The 16,947-nt window shown below is 40.8% G+C and overlaps 1 protein-coding gene across 1 annotated transcript in view; it reads left to right on the top strand.

The window, feature by feature from the left end:
- ITPK1 (inositol-tetrakisphosphate 1-kinase) overlaps positions 1-15,123 on the top strand; it is a 227,932-nt gene extending 212,809 nt beyond the window's left edge. The window contains exon 10 of the mRNA XM_054025384.1: positions 8,280-15,123. Coding sequence (XP_053881359.1) covers positions 8,280-8,602 — 323 coding nt within the window. The 3' untranslated portion in view covers positions 8,603-15,123. The remainder of the gene's footprint in view (positions 1-8,279) is intronic.
- Positions 15,124-16,947: the final 1,824 nt, after the last annotated feature.

Here is a 16,947-nt window from a genome sequence, read left to right as displayed (position 1 = left end):
TCAGCCCTTAGCTTGCTGCTTCCTCCCCAAATGGTTGGGTAGAGAGAGATGGGCCTTGCAGAGTGCCCTAAAGGTATTGCTTCAAGCCAAGAAGGCCCAAGTTTAAGACCACGTAGAGACAACATCTTTCCGCAGCCCCTCCTGTTGGATCCCTTTCAGTCCAGCTCTCAAGCAGCTCTGCTGACTGCACTAGAGTGGTGGCAGTATTAAAAGGAGAGAGAGATAGTCTTGTAGGTAGGCAGGATCCAACCCATTTAGGGCCTTATGTTTTAAAAAAAAAAAAAGAAAGAAAGATAAAATACTCCAGCCTTTAACCTACAGGTAGCCAGTGTAGATCCTGGAGCACTGGTGTAGTGTGCTCATCTCTCTTTAAAACAATTGGGCTGCCACATTCAGCAGCAGCTTTAGTTTCCACGTGGATTTAAGTTGCAGTCCCATATAGAATGCACTGCAGTCATCCAAACCTGGGAATGCCAAAGGCATAGATAATGGTAACACTGACCGCATCCAAAACAAACTAGCACAGTCTCCTGGTCAGATGTAGCTGCGGGGGAGGGGGAAAGCCCCCTGGGCACTGCTGCGCTAGGATCATTTAACCAAACTGGGGATCCAACAGTACCCCCAGGTTGTGAGCCTAAGTCACAAATGTCAGACACACGTGGTAGATATAATCCTCACTTGGCATTTGCTTTTCCTCAATCTATGAATGTCACTCCAGTCTTATCCTGATTTAGCCAGCTAGCTCTCATCCATGCCCCACTCTCACCTAGCCACTGAAACGCATTTGACTGCACTGGCTGTTCAAGTGAGCTGGAGTCTTGTAGCATGGTGTCTTCAGAATATAGAGATCCCCACAGCCCAGCCATTAGCCTTGTATACACTTTAAGCAATTGTGGAGACAAGAAGGAGCCCTATGGAACTGGACAATGCCCCTGGGGTTGAAGAGCAACTGCCCAGCTCTACCTTCTGGGAGTGCTCATTGAGGAAGGAATTGAGCCATTGAGAACTGTCTTACTCCTCCGCACTGCAGTCTGCAAGTGAGTCAGCAACACCCCCTGGTCAATAGTATTGAAGGAAGCTGATGGATCTCACAATATCAAGCTGGACACCAATCTTCAGCTGTTTCATGGAGGAGATCAGCCCCCCATGGCACCAATGGTTAAACACTGGAATAAATTGCCTAGGGAGGTTGTAGAATCTCCATCATTGGAGATTTTTACGGGCAGGTTAGACTAACACCTGTCAGGGATGGTCTAGATAATACTTAGTCCTGTCATGAGTGCAGGGGACTGGATTAGATAACAGGATGGATTTGATTTAAATCACTAGTCAGGAAGACTCAATTTAATCATGGATTTCTACATAAAAGTGCATTCTTGTTGGTTGGTGTAACCTTGATACGTATTCTTCGTAACTCAGAGATAGATGTAGATTTCATTCTTAGAAGATACACACTATACATTTTTAAAGTAATTTATTTTGAAAACTTTTCAGATTAGTTTAACAGCTGTATCACAAAATGAATGATTGTTTGGTTATTTGATTTACCAAAGGTAATTGAAGCAGATATTTATGAAGTCATTGGGAGGTGAACTATCTGCAATTCAACAGGTTAATCATTAATATTTGGAGGATTTTCTTGCCATGTTGTATTAGGACGAGAACATCACCAGACAGACATTTAAATTGTTTTATTTAACTAAAACAACAATGTTATGTATTCTAGATTTTTTTCTTCAACAGCAAACATATAATATTTTAACAAAACAAGCATATGTTTTTTTGAATTTAGTTAAACATTCAAGTTTTTTAAAATCAGGTTTGTTTTTGTTAAAATTGTTTTTAATTAAAATAGTTAAATGAAATATTTGGTTTTTTTAAAACAAAAATTAAATCGACTATGTCAGGCAGGTCAACATGAGAAATTTAAAATATTGGCTTCTGCAGCTAACTCAGTCATCTTCACCTTCGTTTCCCATTTGTTCATAATCTGGAAAAGAAAAACAAGCTTTCCTGCTTTTTCAGGTCCCAAATGATTTCTCAATTTGGAATGAATTAGTCCAAAGGAAGAAAATATTCTTTCTACTCCGGCATAAGAAGCTACTGCTGTTAAAAGTGAGATTATCACTTCAACAGTCTCTGAATCCAAGTGCTTAAGTGACTTCCATCAGTTCACTGGTGTGACTTTCTTTAAAACATCATCAGCAAACATATATTTCTTGAATGGTTCTTATTCCGAAACTGGGTCTCTTTTACAGCCTGCTTCCATTATAGGTTTTCCCTTCTAGTGAGAGAATGGTATGGTAGATCTCAAATCAATGAAGGCTATACTCAGAAAGACCTCAAGACTTCTGGAATATGCTGCTCAAACAGTTTCCCTTTTGTTTCTACTGCCTGACCCTCCCTTCTCACATTTATCTCCAGACTTCTTCTCCTTGTCCAGATCTATTCCACTCCCAACTATCTTCTATTCATTGAAAGTTTTGAAACTTTGCACTTTTAGAGAGAAGTAAGGGATTGACTCCGTGTACACAAATTTGCAGAGGGTCAATAGGGTTGAGGTCTGTTATTTCTCACCTCTATAATTTATTTATTTATTTAAAAACATTTTTTGCTGTTAACAAGCATGTTATCTCTGAAGACACAAATCCACAGTTTGAGAACTGCAGAACTAAGCATCTCTGATGGTATCTTCTAGTCCCATTGGGTAGATAGAAAGATGAACCTAAATAATCTATACAGAAGCCCCTGGAACCCCATAAGATTGGGTCTCTAAACCATTGGAACTAATCTACAAAACTTTTCTTAAACATTACGTGAGTATATTGTCTCATACTATAGAATTAGAATTTATAATCCCTATTCAATGATGAGATATCTTTGAGCCATAATGTATCTTAATTAAAACTACCTTTAGATAGGTTTTTTCCCTCAAAAAGCATTTTATCAAAAAAATCTGATACTTTTTTTTATTTTATTTTATTTTTTTAAAAATCATTGATTTTTATCCACCCTGCTAGATGACCTCTCAAGGTCCCTTCCAGTTCTATGATTCAGTTTCTGTCCCATCTACCTGACTTGCTGGTGGGGGATGCAAGTTTGGCTAAGCAAGATCCATGCAAGTGTAGTGGCTTCCAAACCTGGCCATCTGTTTGTTATACTCAATGGAGGTGTGTGGGGTTCCTTTAAGAAGGGCTCACACCCTCCTCAGTATAATCATAGATGGCAGGATGCGATAGGCCAGGCCAAAGCCTGTGTCAGTCCATCCCCAGACCTGGTTCCTGCTGCTGCTGCAACCAGATTCAAAGTTAGTTTAAATCTGTCACTTCCCCAAGCCAGTGCTGTGATCTCGGGACTGATTTAACGTAACCAATTGGGAGAAGATATATCCGTAGGGGTACCTCATCTGTCACCTGCTCCACTTAGTAACAGTCCCTCTCTCAGCAAATTTAAAAGATGAATGTTGCCTACTGTCTGTCCTGTGCTGCAGAAAACTGGTTGGATTGGACTTGGCTGACATTACACATGGAGATCTTTAATACTAGCCAATAGTCAGGTAGCATGTGGTTTTTATGATCTCCTGATCTGGGGCAGCTGGTAAGGTGCAAAAGGTTTCATAAGGCTTGATTTTCCATGTTGCCTGGCTTCTGCTTGCCTCTGTGGAATTTTGTGCATACTCTTCTTGTGCATTATCACCTGCACATGCAAGGTGTAGACTCCATGTGCATTAGGCAGGAGTTGAGTGTGTCAGTTCTATCTGGATATGTATGGTTTTTGTGTGTGTGAACAAGGCAGTGACTATCCTCTCCTGTGTGCTTAGGTGACTACACACAAAAAATGGGTACTCAACTGAATATGCATGAGTGAAGGTGCTCTTTTAAAAAGCAGGCCCACAGCATTTGCAGTATTAGCTTGGGAATATTAATCATTTCCCAGAGCTGTGCGGAGACGAGCCTTGGTCTCCAAATCTAGATCTGAATCTGAACGCCCCCAAAGTTCAGGACCGGGGACTTGAATTCCTGGTTCAGCCTCATCTCTAGTTCTGTGTGGACTTCCTTCTTATACTCAATTCAATGAGGTGACACTGATATTATCCACTTACACCCAGTATTTTCATTCCGTTCCCACACAGTGCCAAATTCAGACCTCATGTAAGCAGATGCAACTACATTGATTGGAATGGATTTCAAGGGAGTTGCACCCACTTAGAGGCTTATGAAAAGTATGTCCTGCCACTATTCCTTGATGCAATGTAAACCCCATCCCAGCTGCTTAAAATTTCTTCAAACTTAATTAAATCATCCTTCCACTTGATCTCCTGAATGTAAATGTGCAATCCTTTCCCCCCAGTTGTCTTGTCAAAATAGCTGCAGCAGCAGTGTCAGTGAACAGCACCCAACAACCTGACTGTGACCGTGTGCAGGGTTCTCTCATGCGGGTATCAGGAGTTAATCACCGTCTCTGTCCTATGGCCATAAAGCATTAAGAGCAACTTCATTGTGAGTTTCCCTTGTGCAGTTCTAATAGGTCTGATTTTGTTCTCACTGAGCATGTCCAAAACGCCCCAAGGAACTATGGATCTGTCCTCTGCACATTAAAGCTGTTACTATGGAGATGGCTTATTCCCAGGGCGTTTGAAGCACACAGAGTAGATTTAAAGGCTAATCCTGGGGGAAGGGTTTACATAAGCAAGAAATCTTAGAAGGCCAACTCTTCGTGAGAGAGCTTGGGGATTCCATGGTTCCTGTGATTCTAACAGTCTTAGCTAGACCCTGGCTGATGAATAGATAGTGATGGTTAGTGTTGGTGGCCTGGCACTTTGTCATTTTTAAGTGGGTTGAATTTTTTTTTTTAATGGTCTCCAAGTTGCTAAGAAAACTGAATTTTAAAAGCTACCATCTTAGACCATGAACAGCACACTAATTGCATTATCAAAGGAGCATATGAAAATTTGTACCTGTAGTTGTCCCTAAAATTTTTAAAAGGCACTATATAAGTAACAGTTAATTGATTCACACATTGTTTATAAATACACCTTAAAATCACAAAAGCACCCCTGTTTAGATTCTAATTTTAGAATACATTTTTCAGTCTGTAGTAGTATTTTTATTCTGATAAGGTGTTTTTTAAAGGGGAAGGAGATTAAAAATATAAATATTTGAGTTTTCCCTCCTTGTCCTGCTCTACCTTGTACCCACACGATTACAGATGTTTTTAAATATATATTTACTTTGTTCATGCTCTCTTTGCTCTGATTTCACAGTGGCCTGGGAATGGGTTTCAAATGAAATTTTAAAAAATATTAGTTATTTACACAGTAGCCTAGTGATCATTAAAATATGTATATAGCATTTTTAAAATGTCATGTATTTGATAGAGATACTTCTTACATAATTAGTCCAAATCCTTGATCTTCTTATAATAATAATGTTACAGTACCACCTACTGACTCGGTGCTAGGCATCGTACAAACATATATAGACCCTGCTCCCAAGAGCCTACAATTGAAATAAAGGTTCTGACCACCTGTAGCTGACATTCAAGATACTAAGTGTTCAATGCTATTTCTTTCTTTTTCTTCTTCTATAGAATATAAAGAAACAGTCATGAACCAGGACCTGATTGTACTAGGCGCTGTACAAACACAGAACAAAAAGAACAGACCCTTTCCCAAAGAGTTTATAATCTAAGTAATCTCCCAGGATTTGGCCAATTTTATTTACTCAGAAAACCATAATGGTGTTTCTGTTAAACTGTGTAATGTAAATCTTTTGGAATCTTTCAGAACAAAGGAATCATTCCCATGCACGGACAATTCTTAAATTTCAGTATTTTGCCCCCTCCTACTCCCAACCATTAGACCAATATTGGCTTGAGTAATTGCTTGCCAGGTTTCAGGATTGAAATGAAAGATTTGTTTCTAAATAATATTGCCCTGTTGATTTGGCTTTAGCGTTGCCCTAACATTGGCACACAGTATCGCAGAGGGGTGCATGATATAAAGACCTCATTGGATTAGGTTAGACAAGCATGAATGGAAAGTTCACAAAGTGCATTTTCTGTAGTTTGCAAGGCCAGGCCAATTGCTCTGTGAAATACCCGCAGTTGGAGTTCGTTTGAGGAATTTCTAGAGGGTGCCTTAAATCAGCCCCTCAGGGCAATTGTACTTTAGAAGGAGTCTTCAGAGGAAGATTTGGAAATCAGATGACAAGAGTTAGTTAAGGTTGTCCCAAATAGTCTGCAATTTAGGGGTAAAAGTGGAATTGAGGACAGATAAGATATAAAAACAAAAACTTGGGAGAAGCAGAAACCAGAGCTTGAATTGAGAGAGAAATACAAGTCACCTCATCAAAATATTTAAACAAAAGTTCATTTAATTTCTACAGCGAAGTAAGGGGAACTTACTGCAGTCTCTTTGCTACAACTTTTACGAACACCTTGTTGTTTTAGTCCCTCATGAGGCTTTACGATCAACCAGACCAGATTATCTCGGGTTGCTGAATAATTTTTCCTTAGCAACATCATAATTTAGGGTTACCATATTTCCACAATCAAAAAAGAGGACACTGGGGGGGGGAAGCCCCGCCCCATCCACTCCCTCCCACTTCCCACCCCCTGACTGCCCCCCTCAAAACCCCAACCCCCCTGCTTCTTGTCCCCTGACTGCCCCCTGCTGAGCACCCCTCACCCTAACTGCCCCCCCTAGAACCCTACCTGTCCCCTGACTGCCCCGACCCTTATCCACTCGCATGGGTGGCAGGGTTGTAGAAATTTTGGTGGTGCCCAGAACCCCCCACACACACCTGCCTAAGGCTCTGGGAGGGAGGTTTGGTGGGGGGAGGAGGTCTGGGGTGCAGGTCCTGGGCTGGGGGTTAAGGTGCAGGTTCTGGGATAGAGTTTGGGTGCTGGGTGTAAGCTCCGGGCTGGGGCAGGGGGTGGGTGTGCAGGAGGGGGTGAGGCGTGCAGGCTCTGGGATGGAGTTTGGGGGTGGGAGGCAGTGCAAAGGGAGGGGGTGCAGGCTTGGGAGGGAGTTTGAGGGCAGGAGGGGGTGTGTGGGAAGGGGGAGGGGGTTTGGGAGGGAGTTTGGGGATAGGAGGAGATGCAGGGGTGAGGGCTGTGGGTCTGAGGATGAGGGGTTCATGATGCAGGAGGGGGCTCGGATGGAGCAGAGGATTAGGGAGTGGGGGGATGAGGGCTCTGGCTGGGGCTGGGGATGAGGGGTTCATGATGCAGGAGGAGGCTCAGGGCTGGGGCAGAGGATTAGGGTACGGGGGGATGAGGTTGGGGCTGAAGATGAGGGGTTCATGATGCAGGAGGAGGCTCAGGGCTGGGGCAGAGGATTAGGGTGCGGGGGGATCAGGGCTGGGGCTGAGGGGTTTGGGGCGTTGGAGAGGCTCAGGGCTAGGGTGAAAGGGCAGGGTAAGGGCAGCCTGTCATCCCATTAGTGGATGGGGGACGCTAGGACCCGGGGGCAGCAGACAGCAGTTGTTGCTGGCTCTGGCAGTACAAGCAGGCAAGGGAGAGGCAGGCAGGGAGGGGGGACTCCACGGGGGCGGATGCGCAGAGGGGGGGTGGCAGGTGGAGGCCGGGGACCCATCCAACACTCCCCCGCTCCCTGACTGTTCCCCCCCCCCGACTCCCCTTACCATTCTGGCTCCATGTGTTTGCAAAACACGCTGCCCAGTGGGTCGGTTTGTGTGTTACACAGGGCTGCAGGCAGAGGGAGGGGGGAGCAGGGGAGGGCTCTGGTTGCTGGAGGCCAATGGGAGCGGTTCAATCAGCCCAGCCGCCCAATCAGCAGCCACACTCTGCATGGAAGGGAGGGAGGGAGGCGAGGGAGAAAAAAAAAACAGACATTTTAACCTTGTTACCAATTCCTCCCGGATGGCTATTTAGAGACGCAAAAGCCGGACATGTCCGGGGAAATATGGACGGATGGTAACCCTACGTAACTAGAAATAAAGTAATGAGGGGAGCCATTTTTTAAGAGCATCGACCCGATATCTATTTGTGGGGTGTTGGGGGATGGAGTTTGGCTTCTGCAGTTCATTAGCATGTAGATGTTTAACTAGCTTATTTGAGGGTGCAGTCAGGTGTCTGTCTTATGCAATTAGTTGTGTGCACCAAATGGTGCCCAGAAAAATAAAGGCCACTTTTTATTGTGGGAAGGTGTGTGTGTGTGTGCGTGCAGGGAAAGGGGCAAGAGAAGGGAGACTTGTACACAAGGCCAGTGAAATGGAAAGATGGAATTGATGGCATTGCTTTTCTCTCTTTCTCAGGTTATGAGGGTGTTGCAGAGTTCTTCACAGACCTCCTGAACCACATAGCTGCTGTCCTGCAGGGCCAGACACCGGAGGTGACCCAGCTAAACCTCAGCAAACTCCTGGCTGAGCAGACCGGCGGCATAGTAGGGGAGCGGACATGCTGTGCTAGTACAGGCTGCCGAAGCGTGGTGGGAAAAGACTCCTCCTGGATTGTGGAAAGTGAGACCAACAGCTCAGTAAAGCTGCAGCACCAGAGACTAGGCTGCAACTCTGCAGTGTCCCCCAGCTTTCAGCAGCACTGCGTTGCCACGTTGGCAACAAAAGCTTCCTCTCAATAGCCAGACAACACCATGGACTGAGGAAAAGCCGTGGGGAGTCAAATCACGGTCCTAGAATCAGAGCAGGCTGTAACAAATTTCTATTGATTTAACACGATTTGTTGATGAAATTATCTGAAAAGGAGTGGGGAAGAAAAATGATCCGGATACATTTCTTCAGATTCCAGTTGCAAATCTGTAGTGAGCTTGCACATGCTTGTGTTTTTAACACTAGACCTTAATGTGGGAGGGTTGCTTTTGCGTTTCGTTTTAGATTTTATTTGTAATCACCAGTGACCAGCATTTTAAAATCAGACCTCATGGAACCGGAAAGAATTATAGTTGACGTGGCATGCGTGACAATGCTAGAGATTTTCACCTTTCCAGAGTACTTCCCATTCCCTCTTTCCAGCTGGACCCTTGAAAAGAACATTTAAAAAAGCTTCAGTATCAGCAGAATAGGTGTGCCCAGAGCTTCATTGGCAACTTGCTGAGGGCAGTAGGGCTGCACCTTATTTGATGGCTCAAAACAGATTGCAGCTGCCCTCCTGTTTAAAACTGAGGTGGAGACTGCAGTTTCAACTCAGGGGTTCTCTTCCTTGAACCGAGTTGTTTAAGATAAAGGAAGCTTCAAATTGTATTTTGCCACAAGAATGCTACCATGGCAGTAAAGAATCTTTTTTGATCCAGCAAGGCTTGAGTTTTAAAAGCAAAGGATGCATACTACTAGTGGGACTTGGGTGTCTTGGTAGATAAAACACTGCTCTTTGTACTTTTGGCTGGCCATGAGACCCTAAAGCTTATTCTTTAGCCGAGAAAATAATTGTCCTTCCATTTCACTCAGGCAAAGCGCAGGAATGCTTTGCTAGAGGGCTAGCAAATGGATCCATTTTTACTTTCACAGAGTAGTACACCAGCCTTGCACATCCTGTAAATACATGTGTAATTCAGATTTGTAGCCACTATTCTCCATTAATACACGGCTATGCATAAATCATTGCTCTCAACAGTGATTGAACATGAGCAAAATTGGAGCGAGCAGGGGTTTGTGTAGGTTATGATTTGTGACAGTTTTCCTGATTTAGAGACTGTTACTATCTGGGCCTGCCAGAGGAGGCTAGGCAGGTAAATTACAAGAGTAGTGGGTGTACTCGTTTGTGAACTGTAGCACAGGCTGATCATACATTACAGTTGAGATACCGTAGCAAAACTAAAATGTATGTTCTCTTCCTGCAACATGGCAGCATCTTCTGTCCTTTTAAATTTCCTGCAGCTTTTGTCAATCGTGAACACTAAATCGGAAGTAACTGAATCAGTCAATGCTGTAAAAGCAGGTTTCAAGCATACACATTATTTTTATGGGGCTCAAGGCCTTTCCATCTTTAAGAAATCCCTAAAATATGTTCACGGAGATGCTATTACGAAAGCTCTGGGATGTGACAATTCCATGTTTTTCTATGTTAAGCATTTATAGAGCATGCATCACCATAACACCGTAGCGTCAACTATACTAGTATCTGATAGCCACTGTGGAGGGAAGGAGCAGGTAGGGGATGTAACACAACCTTAGGATAATGGAGGTAGCCAGAGCAGGAAGACAGGGAGGGAGGAGTGAGCCAAACCATTTGAAAAATGCTCACTGCCATATGGTGGTGGGCCATCCCTCATGGAGAAGTCCTATAGGTTCCTGTAAAAATCACTCTTAACCTTTCTATAGGGTTTTATTGGAGGGGAGGGGCTATCAATTTCTGTTAAATTCTACGAGACTGTTCCATAAGGAATGTCATTTGTCTTTGGGATTTCGGAGTCAGATTTGTATGAAACACGAATACAGCAAAGTTCCTGGATTTGTGTACAAATCAATTCTGAATTGGGCACCTGTCATAACCCTAGTATGCATTGAGGCTGCTGAATAATTGCTGAATCCCACCGTTTACTGCATGTTGTAGGTCCCAGGTGGCAGGGGTGGGAGTGAGGAGGACAACCATAGTTATGGACTTATAACAATGACTGATCAAACCTTTCCTAGAGCCAAGACTGAAATAAAATAGACATTGAAAGGTTTTTTTTGAGATCTTTTTATGTTTCAAGTAAAACAAAGATGCCCTCAGGAAGGAACCCACCAGTGTGTATTTTTGTATGGTACTCTTGTGTAACTGGTGGGTGGAATGTTTATAGATTTGCCATTTGCTTCCTTTATTAAAATGGAAAAAATGTAATGGGTGGTGGTGGGAGGAAAAGAAGTGATGCTTAATATGGTTTAGTAACACGAGACCTTTCAAACTAACTGTGTTTACGTGAATCAGAGTGTTGGATCCAGTTAAAATGTCTGTATGCTGTTTCCTAGTTATAACATTGAATAAGAATTTATTTTCCCTGGCTACCTTCTGAATTTTGGTTGGCCTATTTTGCACTGCTTTATTTCTCCAAAATAAACTACTGAAATACAATTGTGCATTTTACACTTGTTTACAAATGATTGTTAAAAAGTTTATTTTGTAATTCTCTGAAGCCTTACAAGATACTTTACCTATTTAAGTATAATCCAGACCTTGGCAATAATTAGAAAATAAGCTTAGTTCACTAGCATGATCCCTGACAGGGTCTTTCCAAAATTCTATAATTTATTTTTATTTAGCTAGATTATTGGTATCACTTTAATTTACTAGGCACAAATATCATGCAAATATTCTTTAATGACATAGCATTACAATGGGATTTCCAGATAGCTGCATGTAGCTACAATTTCAAGTAGCTACAATTGTGATATGTTTCTTCAGATTGACTCACACAGTATAATTTTGCTAATTCACATGAACAGCTGGGAGACCAATGATGAACTATTGAAATGTGTGTTCATGTATCAAGTACACGAACAAATGCAGCAAAACAAGGAACAAAACAAACCACCCAAGATTACTTCACTGTAAAGACATTCAAGCGTGTGCTCAACTTTAAGCATGTTTTAAGTCCATCCCTATTCTGGAAAACACTTAAACACATGCATAACTTTAAACAAGTGCTTAAGTGCTTTGCTGAATCAGTGCCTTATTTGGCAAGTGTAGACTAGCTTTAGTTATGATGATGCTTCATAGTAAACTAGTTAATATTCTATAGTATATTTTATAAAAGTAATGAAGTCTTAGTAATATTAGACCTCACTATAGTGTCCTTGCTATTAAAACTTTCCTGAGAATTAGGGAGAGACCACTGTTTTGTGTATGTGAATTATAGGGTGTGTGAATTAGTGAGATTCTGCTGTGGTTTCAGATGTTTACATACTTATCATTGTATGGATTGATATAATTTCCACGGTAATTAGAATGGTCAACTGTTATCCAAAATGGGCCAAATTCTGTCCTATTAACTGTTGTAAAATCTGCAGTAACACTATTAACTTCATTGGCCTTTCTCCACATTTACTCTTGTTTAAATGGAGCAGAATTGACTGTGAAGGTCAAAATCTTGATCCTATTGAATCCAATTATAGTTTTGCAATTCAAAGATCAAGATTTGCCTTTATGTAGAGAATACTTGCATGGTATTAGAATAACCTGTAATGGAAAACCGTTACCATTTATCCATCTATCCACCCGACCGGCTTGCTTTGCCACATTATGCTTTGATTTGTAATGGTAAATCATTCAGAAGTTACATACTGCTTTATTCAAAGTGCAGTTTTAAAATGCAACCTAACTGTGATGATGATCAGTGGTTATGGTTAGTGAAATAGAACATACACTTGGACTACGGCATTTTTCCTTTTGTTTTGTCCACATGTCTGGATATACAAAACCTATGTGCTTTAGATGCTGACTGACTGGGCTGGCTGGCTTATAGGATGCCTCTTGTAGCTTGTAGACCGTTGATTTGTAAATCTAGGCTTTTTAAAAATCTGAATGATAAAGTGGTTCAAAGATCCCAGTTCTAAATGCATGTGCACTTGTATGTAGGAGATCTGTTAGATTTTGGTGTAATCTTCTGCAGCAGGTTGCAGAAACAAAACCACTGATAAGGTTTTTGTTTGTTTGTTTCATTTTCTTTTAAGTAGGTGAATACACATTAAGAGCCTGACCCTAAGGGCTAGTCTACACTGCCAAGGCAGCGCTTTAACGTGGCTTCTGTAGTCACGGCACAGAAAAACCACCTCCACGAGCGCGGCTACCAGCGCTGTGCACTGTCTACACTGGTGCTTTACAGCGCTGAAACTTGCTGCGCTGGGGGGGGGTTCACACCCCTGAGCGAGAAAGTTGCAGCGCTGTAAAGTGCCAGTGTAGATAAGCCCTGAGACTTCAGTGAGAGTTGCAGGTGCTAAGGCTCTCCCAAGGTAAACCCCAAAATTCTTCAGATAATTTAGGACTGTATCATGAAACATGCAATTGGTGTTTTGCACAGAAATCTGTATCAGGATACAGCCAAAAGGCAACAGAGTAAAACTGGCCAAAAGCTTTAGATGTCTCTGGAAAAAATAATCTTTGATCCTTTCCAGACTTCTCAGTTTTTAGGCAAACATTTGCTTCACAAATTGTGAGAGTGGTAGTAGTGTCAAGTGGATCTGTTTTTTTGGTTGTTTTGTTTTGTTTTGTTTTTTTTCCAAACTAGCTAGCAGCTCTAAGCCTGCACAGCTGTGCAGAAAATCTTGGTGGTGTGTGTGTGTGTGTGTTTTTTTTTTTTTTTAAATGAATAAACTCTAGTACATAGTTTGTCACAGTTATCCCTGTGCCACTTGCGGTAATTTACTTGCATTACCTTTGCTAATTTTCTTTTCTTTTCCCCTCCCTTTTTAGTAACTGCTATATTGTTTTATAGCCTTTACATGTAAATTATGCACAGTATTGCAATACTTTTTAAAAATTAGAAGTTGGAGAAAACATTCAGTGTAGATTAAAATGTTTCCTTTAATATAATCTCCTTTTACACACACTCACACTTTCTCTGTCTTCCAGATCAGCTTGTTGATTTTATTTGTACCTGCTGCTTTAATACCAGTATCATACGGATGTACTCACCAGAATAGATCCTTTTGCACCTTCATTTCCCCCACCCACTCTATGGATCTAGGCCACCAAAAGCTAAACTCGTGACTGCATGTGTCTGTTTATATCTCCACTAGATTCAACAAGTTCTCATGTGGTTAGAGTTTTAAAATACATTTAAGTGAATCTGGTTCTAAATAGTGCAGTGAAATCTATAGTAAAGTAGAGTGAACGTTATGGAGTATTGCAGCACATACCAATGTTTGGTTGCTGTTTGATTTATACTGAACTTCTGCTTACTGTGAAGCTTTTCTGTAGTGGGAAGACGACTACGTCACTATAAGAAGATTGTGTGTGCGTGTGCGAGAGACAGAGATAGTCTGATGGTGTCACATGGACTTGGAACTGTGGCTTGAGCCAATTTGTCATTATTTGCACAGGGAAGGATGGTGAATAACAAGAATCCAAATCCCTTTGCTGGCTTGTAGCTCCTGATGGGCTGTTTCATTGGTGCCCTGGAAAACTCCAGAATCAGCCATAATTGCTAATGAATAGAGCTCATAGAAATCAGGTCTTCCTGTTAATCCTTTTAAGGAAATCCATATTGTATTTTCTTTATCTTCCATTCCTTCTACAGTAGTTTTCAGATATAAATTAATTTAACAATCTTGTATGTGAAAAGGCATATATATCTAAACATATATTAAAATTATAAAAGGGCACATCTATGTAAGTATAAAATAGTGACTCCTATGTTTGAGATGTTAGCAGCCCAAAAGAATGAGAGAGTTGTTTATCTCTTGTAAAAAGTCAGTGCTGTTAAAAAAAACAAAAACATGTATTAGATGTATTTTTTTTAATTATTTATTTCTTTGGATCATTTATTTGGTATTTTACATAGCTCCTGCATATCCCTGTGAGAACCACACGTCCCACTGAAATGCAGTCATTCTCCCTACAAATAATCCCTTAAAATCCTACAGCTTTAAAAAAATATCCCTTCCTGTGTGAATGGAGTTGTATACCCCCTTTGTTGTCCTCTTAGGCATGTTTAAAATTCAGTGTCTCCAGTCCAAAGCCATCAGTTTTTGGGACCATTTTTTTTTTTGGGGGTGCGGAGTTTCACAAGTACAGTAATGTCCACACATGAACCAGCTTTATAGTGTTAACAAGTATGTTTTTGTGATTTGCTTCAGTCCTGTTCACAAATGACTTATGAAAAATAAAACCAGTTTTGTACTTAATTTGTATATAAATATATAAAAGAGAAAAATTCATGGCTTATTGTAAAAACCAAAAGTATTTACTCTTTGGCTTTTTACTTATACTGCATGACTGAATACATGTGATGATGACAATGAAGATGGTGCTTTGTTCTCTCTGGTACCATTTATTTCAGTGGCAACTTACCCCTTTTCCTCATTTGCCAAGCACCTGTGATGGACACTATTTTGATTTTAACAGTAGAATAATATGCAGTACATATTGTATTGTTATTTCTGTAACTGTTTTGGAGACACAACTGTCCCTTTCCAACACATAATGAAATAAATGCCTTACAACATCTCTTATCTTGCATTCTGTTAATGAGTGGGAAGGGGGAAAGGTGGTTATGGGAAATTCACCTGCAAGACTTTGGTTTCCACATCTAATATCTTCCTCTTCCCTTTCCAAACTTCCAATTATTTTGATTGATAATTGTGGACCTACTTGTATTGCCATTGCTAATGAGGGAGATTTTTTTCCCCTAGTAGAACTGATGGGAAAGTAGGATATGCATCAAACTTCACTGAGGTTTGGCCCTCAATACAGTCGGAGTCATGTTAGCTACAACGTTGTTTATGGTTGTTGATTGGTAGTGCTTTAGTGTGGTTTTCCCTTGATTGTAGTAGAGATGAAATTTGTGGTCTGAGAAACCTGTTATTAAATTCTGCTGGGCATTAAGTAATGAATAGCATAATTTGGCCACAGAAAAAAATCCCTGTCCACGCTGGCAGGGATGTTACAACATTGCTAAGTAGCAAACATTGTTTAAACATGGCTCTTGTTACAAGCATGAACAGGGCCTGCATGAAATAAAATCCGTGTCTTATTTCCTTGTGTACTTTTCAGTTTATTCTATAAGCATGAGTCCCTTAATTGGCGAATTAATGGGACACTGTCCAGTACAACTGAGCATTTACCAACAGCCCCATACTAGTATCTGAGTTTACCTCCATTTCTTCTTCTCCTTAACACTGGGTATTTTTAACTCATCTGTGGCAACAGTCAGCAAATAATGACTTTTTTTGTTTTGTTTTCTAGTATAGCTTAAAAATAGATTTATTCAGATGAGGGAAATTCTCTGAATTCTAAATACCTTTTATTGCTTTTTACTTGGTTAAAAAAGATATGTACCTTTAGGCACAGACATTTAGTATCTTTAAATGTCAATTCACTATTCATACACAAACTGACCCCCCAAAAAATTTTCCATTGATGATGATCAAAATGTACTTATAGGCAAAGTAGGAAAAATACTGCTTGAGAATTTAGCGTTTGGTTTAAGGATGTTTATTTTGTATATTTTCAAATGTGATGTTGACAATTTTGTGCCTTAATGGTTATAAAACTTTTACTTTTTGAGTCTCAACAACTACTGGCATTAAATAATAATTGTCTGGCTCCTCCAATAATTTCCCACAACTGTGAAAATTTAAATTAATAAAAATTGAACAAAATGCTTAAAAGTAAACATTGATATCTATCGAAATTATTTAAAAAATGAAAATCAAATTCTCCCAAGCCTCTTTATCTTGTAGGATTCTCTCAAAACAACATTTGTTCTTCTTTCCATTGATACCCCAACAAACTAATTATCTCTGCTGAGCTACCATTATGGAAAAGTCCTGTAGAATTTAATAGAAAACAGCCACCTTTCTGTGGGTTTTTTGAGCCATTCTATAGAAATTATTATTATAGTTATATTCTAATAGCACCGGCATTGTTTTAGGCACTGTCCACACAAACCTTGTCCCAAAGAATTTATAATCTCTGCTAAGAACTTCATAGGATGGTTTAAAACAAAAATCCTACATGAAAGCTATAACCCTCTAATAGTCCATAGCATTTTAGAATCATTTCTATGGATCCCCACTGATTTCTTCTCTAAAATCATTTTCATAATTGATATGGCCCTGTGGGCTAACAGAACACTGGACTAAGGGTCAGGAGTCTTGGGGTCTATTTCCGGGTCAGCCACAGACCTGTGTATGACCTTAAGCAAGTCACTTACCCTCCCTGTGTCGCTCTTTCCTCTCCCTCTTTTGTCTGTCATGCCTATCTATAATGTAAGTTCTTCAGGCTCTCCCATGATGTGCATGTATAGGACTTAATGCAGTGGGGCCTTGG

Source organism: Malaclemys terrapin, chromosome 4, assembly GCF_027887155.1.
Source record: "Malaclemys terrapin pileata isolate rMalTer1 chromosome 4, rMalTer1.hap1, whole genome shotgun sequence".
Lineage (NCBI taxonomy): Eukaryota > Metazoa > Chordata > Testudines > Emydidae > Malaclemys > Malaclemys terrapin.
Note: the sequence above shows the minus strand (reverse complement) of the source record. Positions and strands in the feature narration are given on the sequence as shown.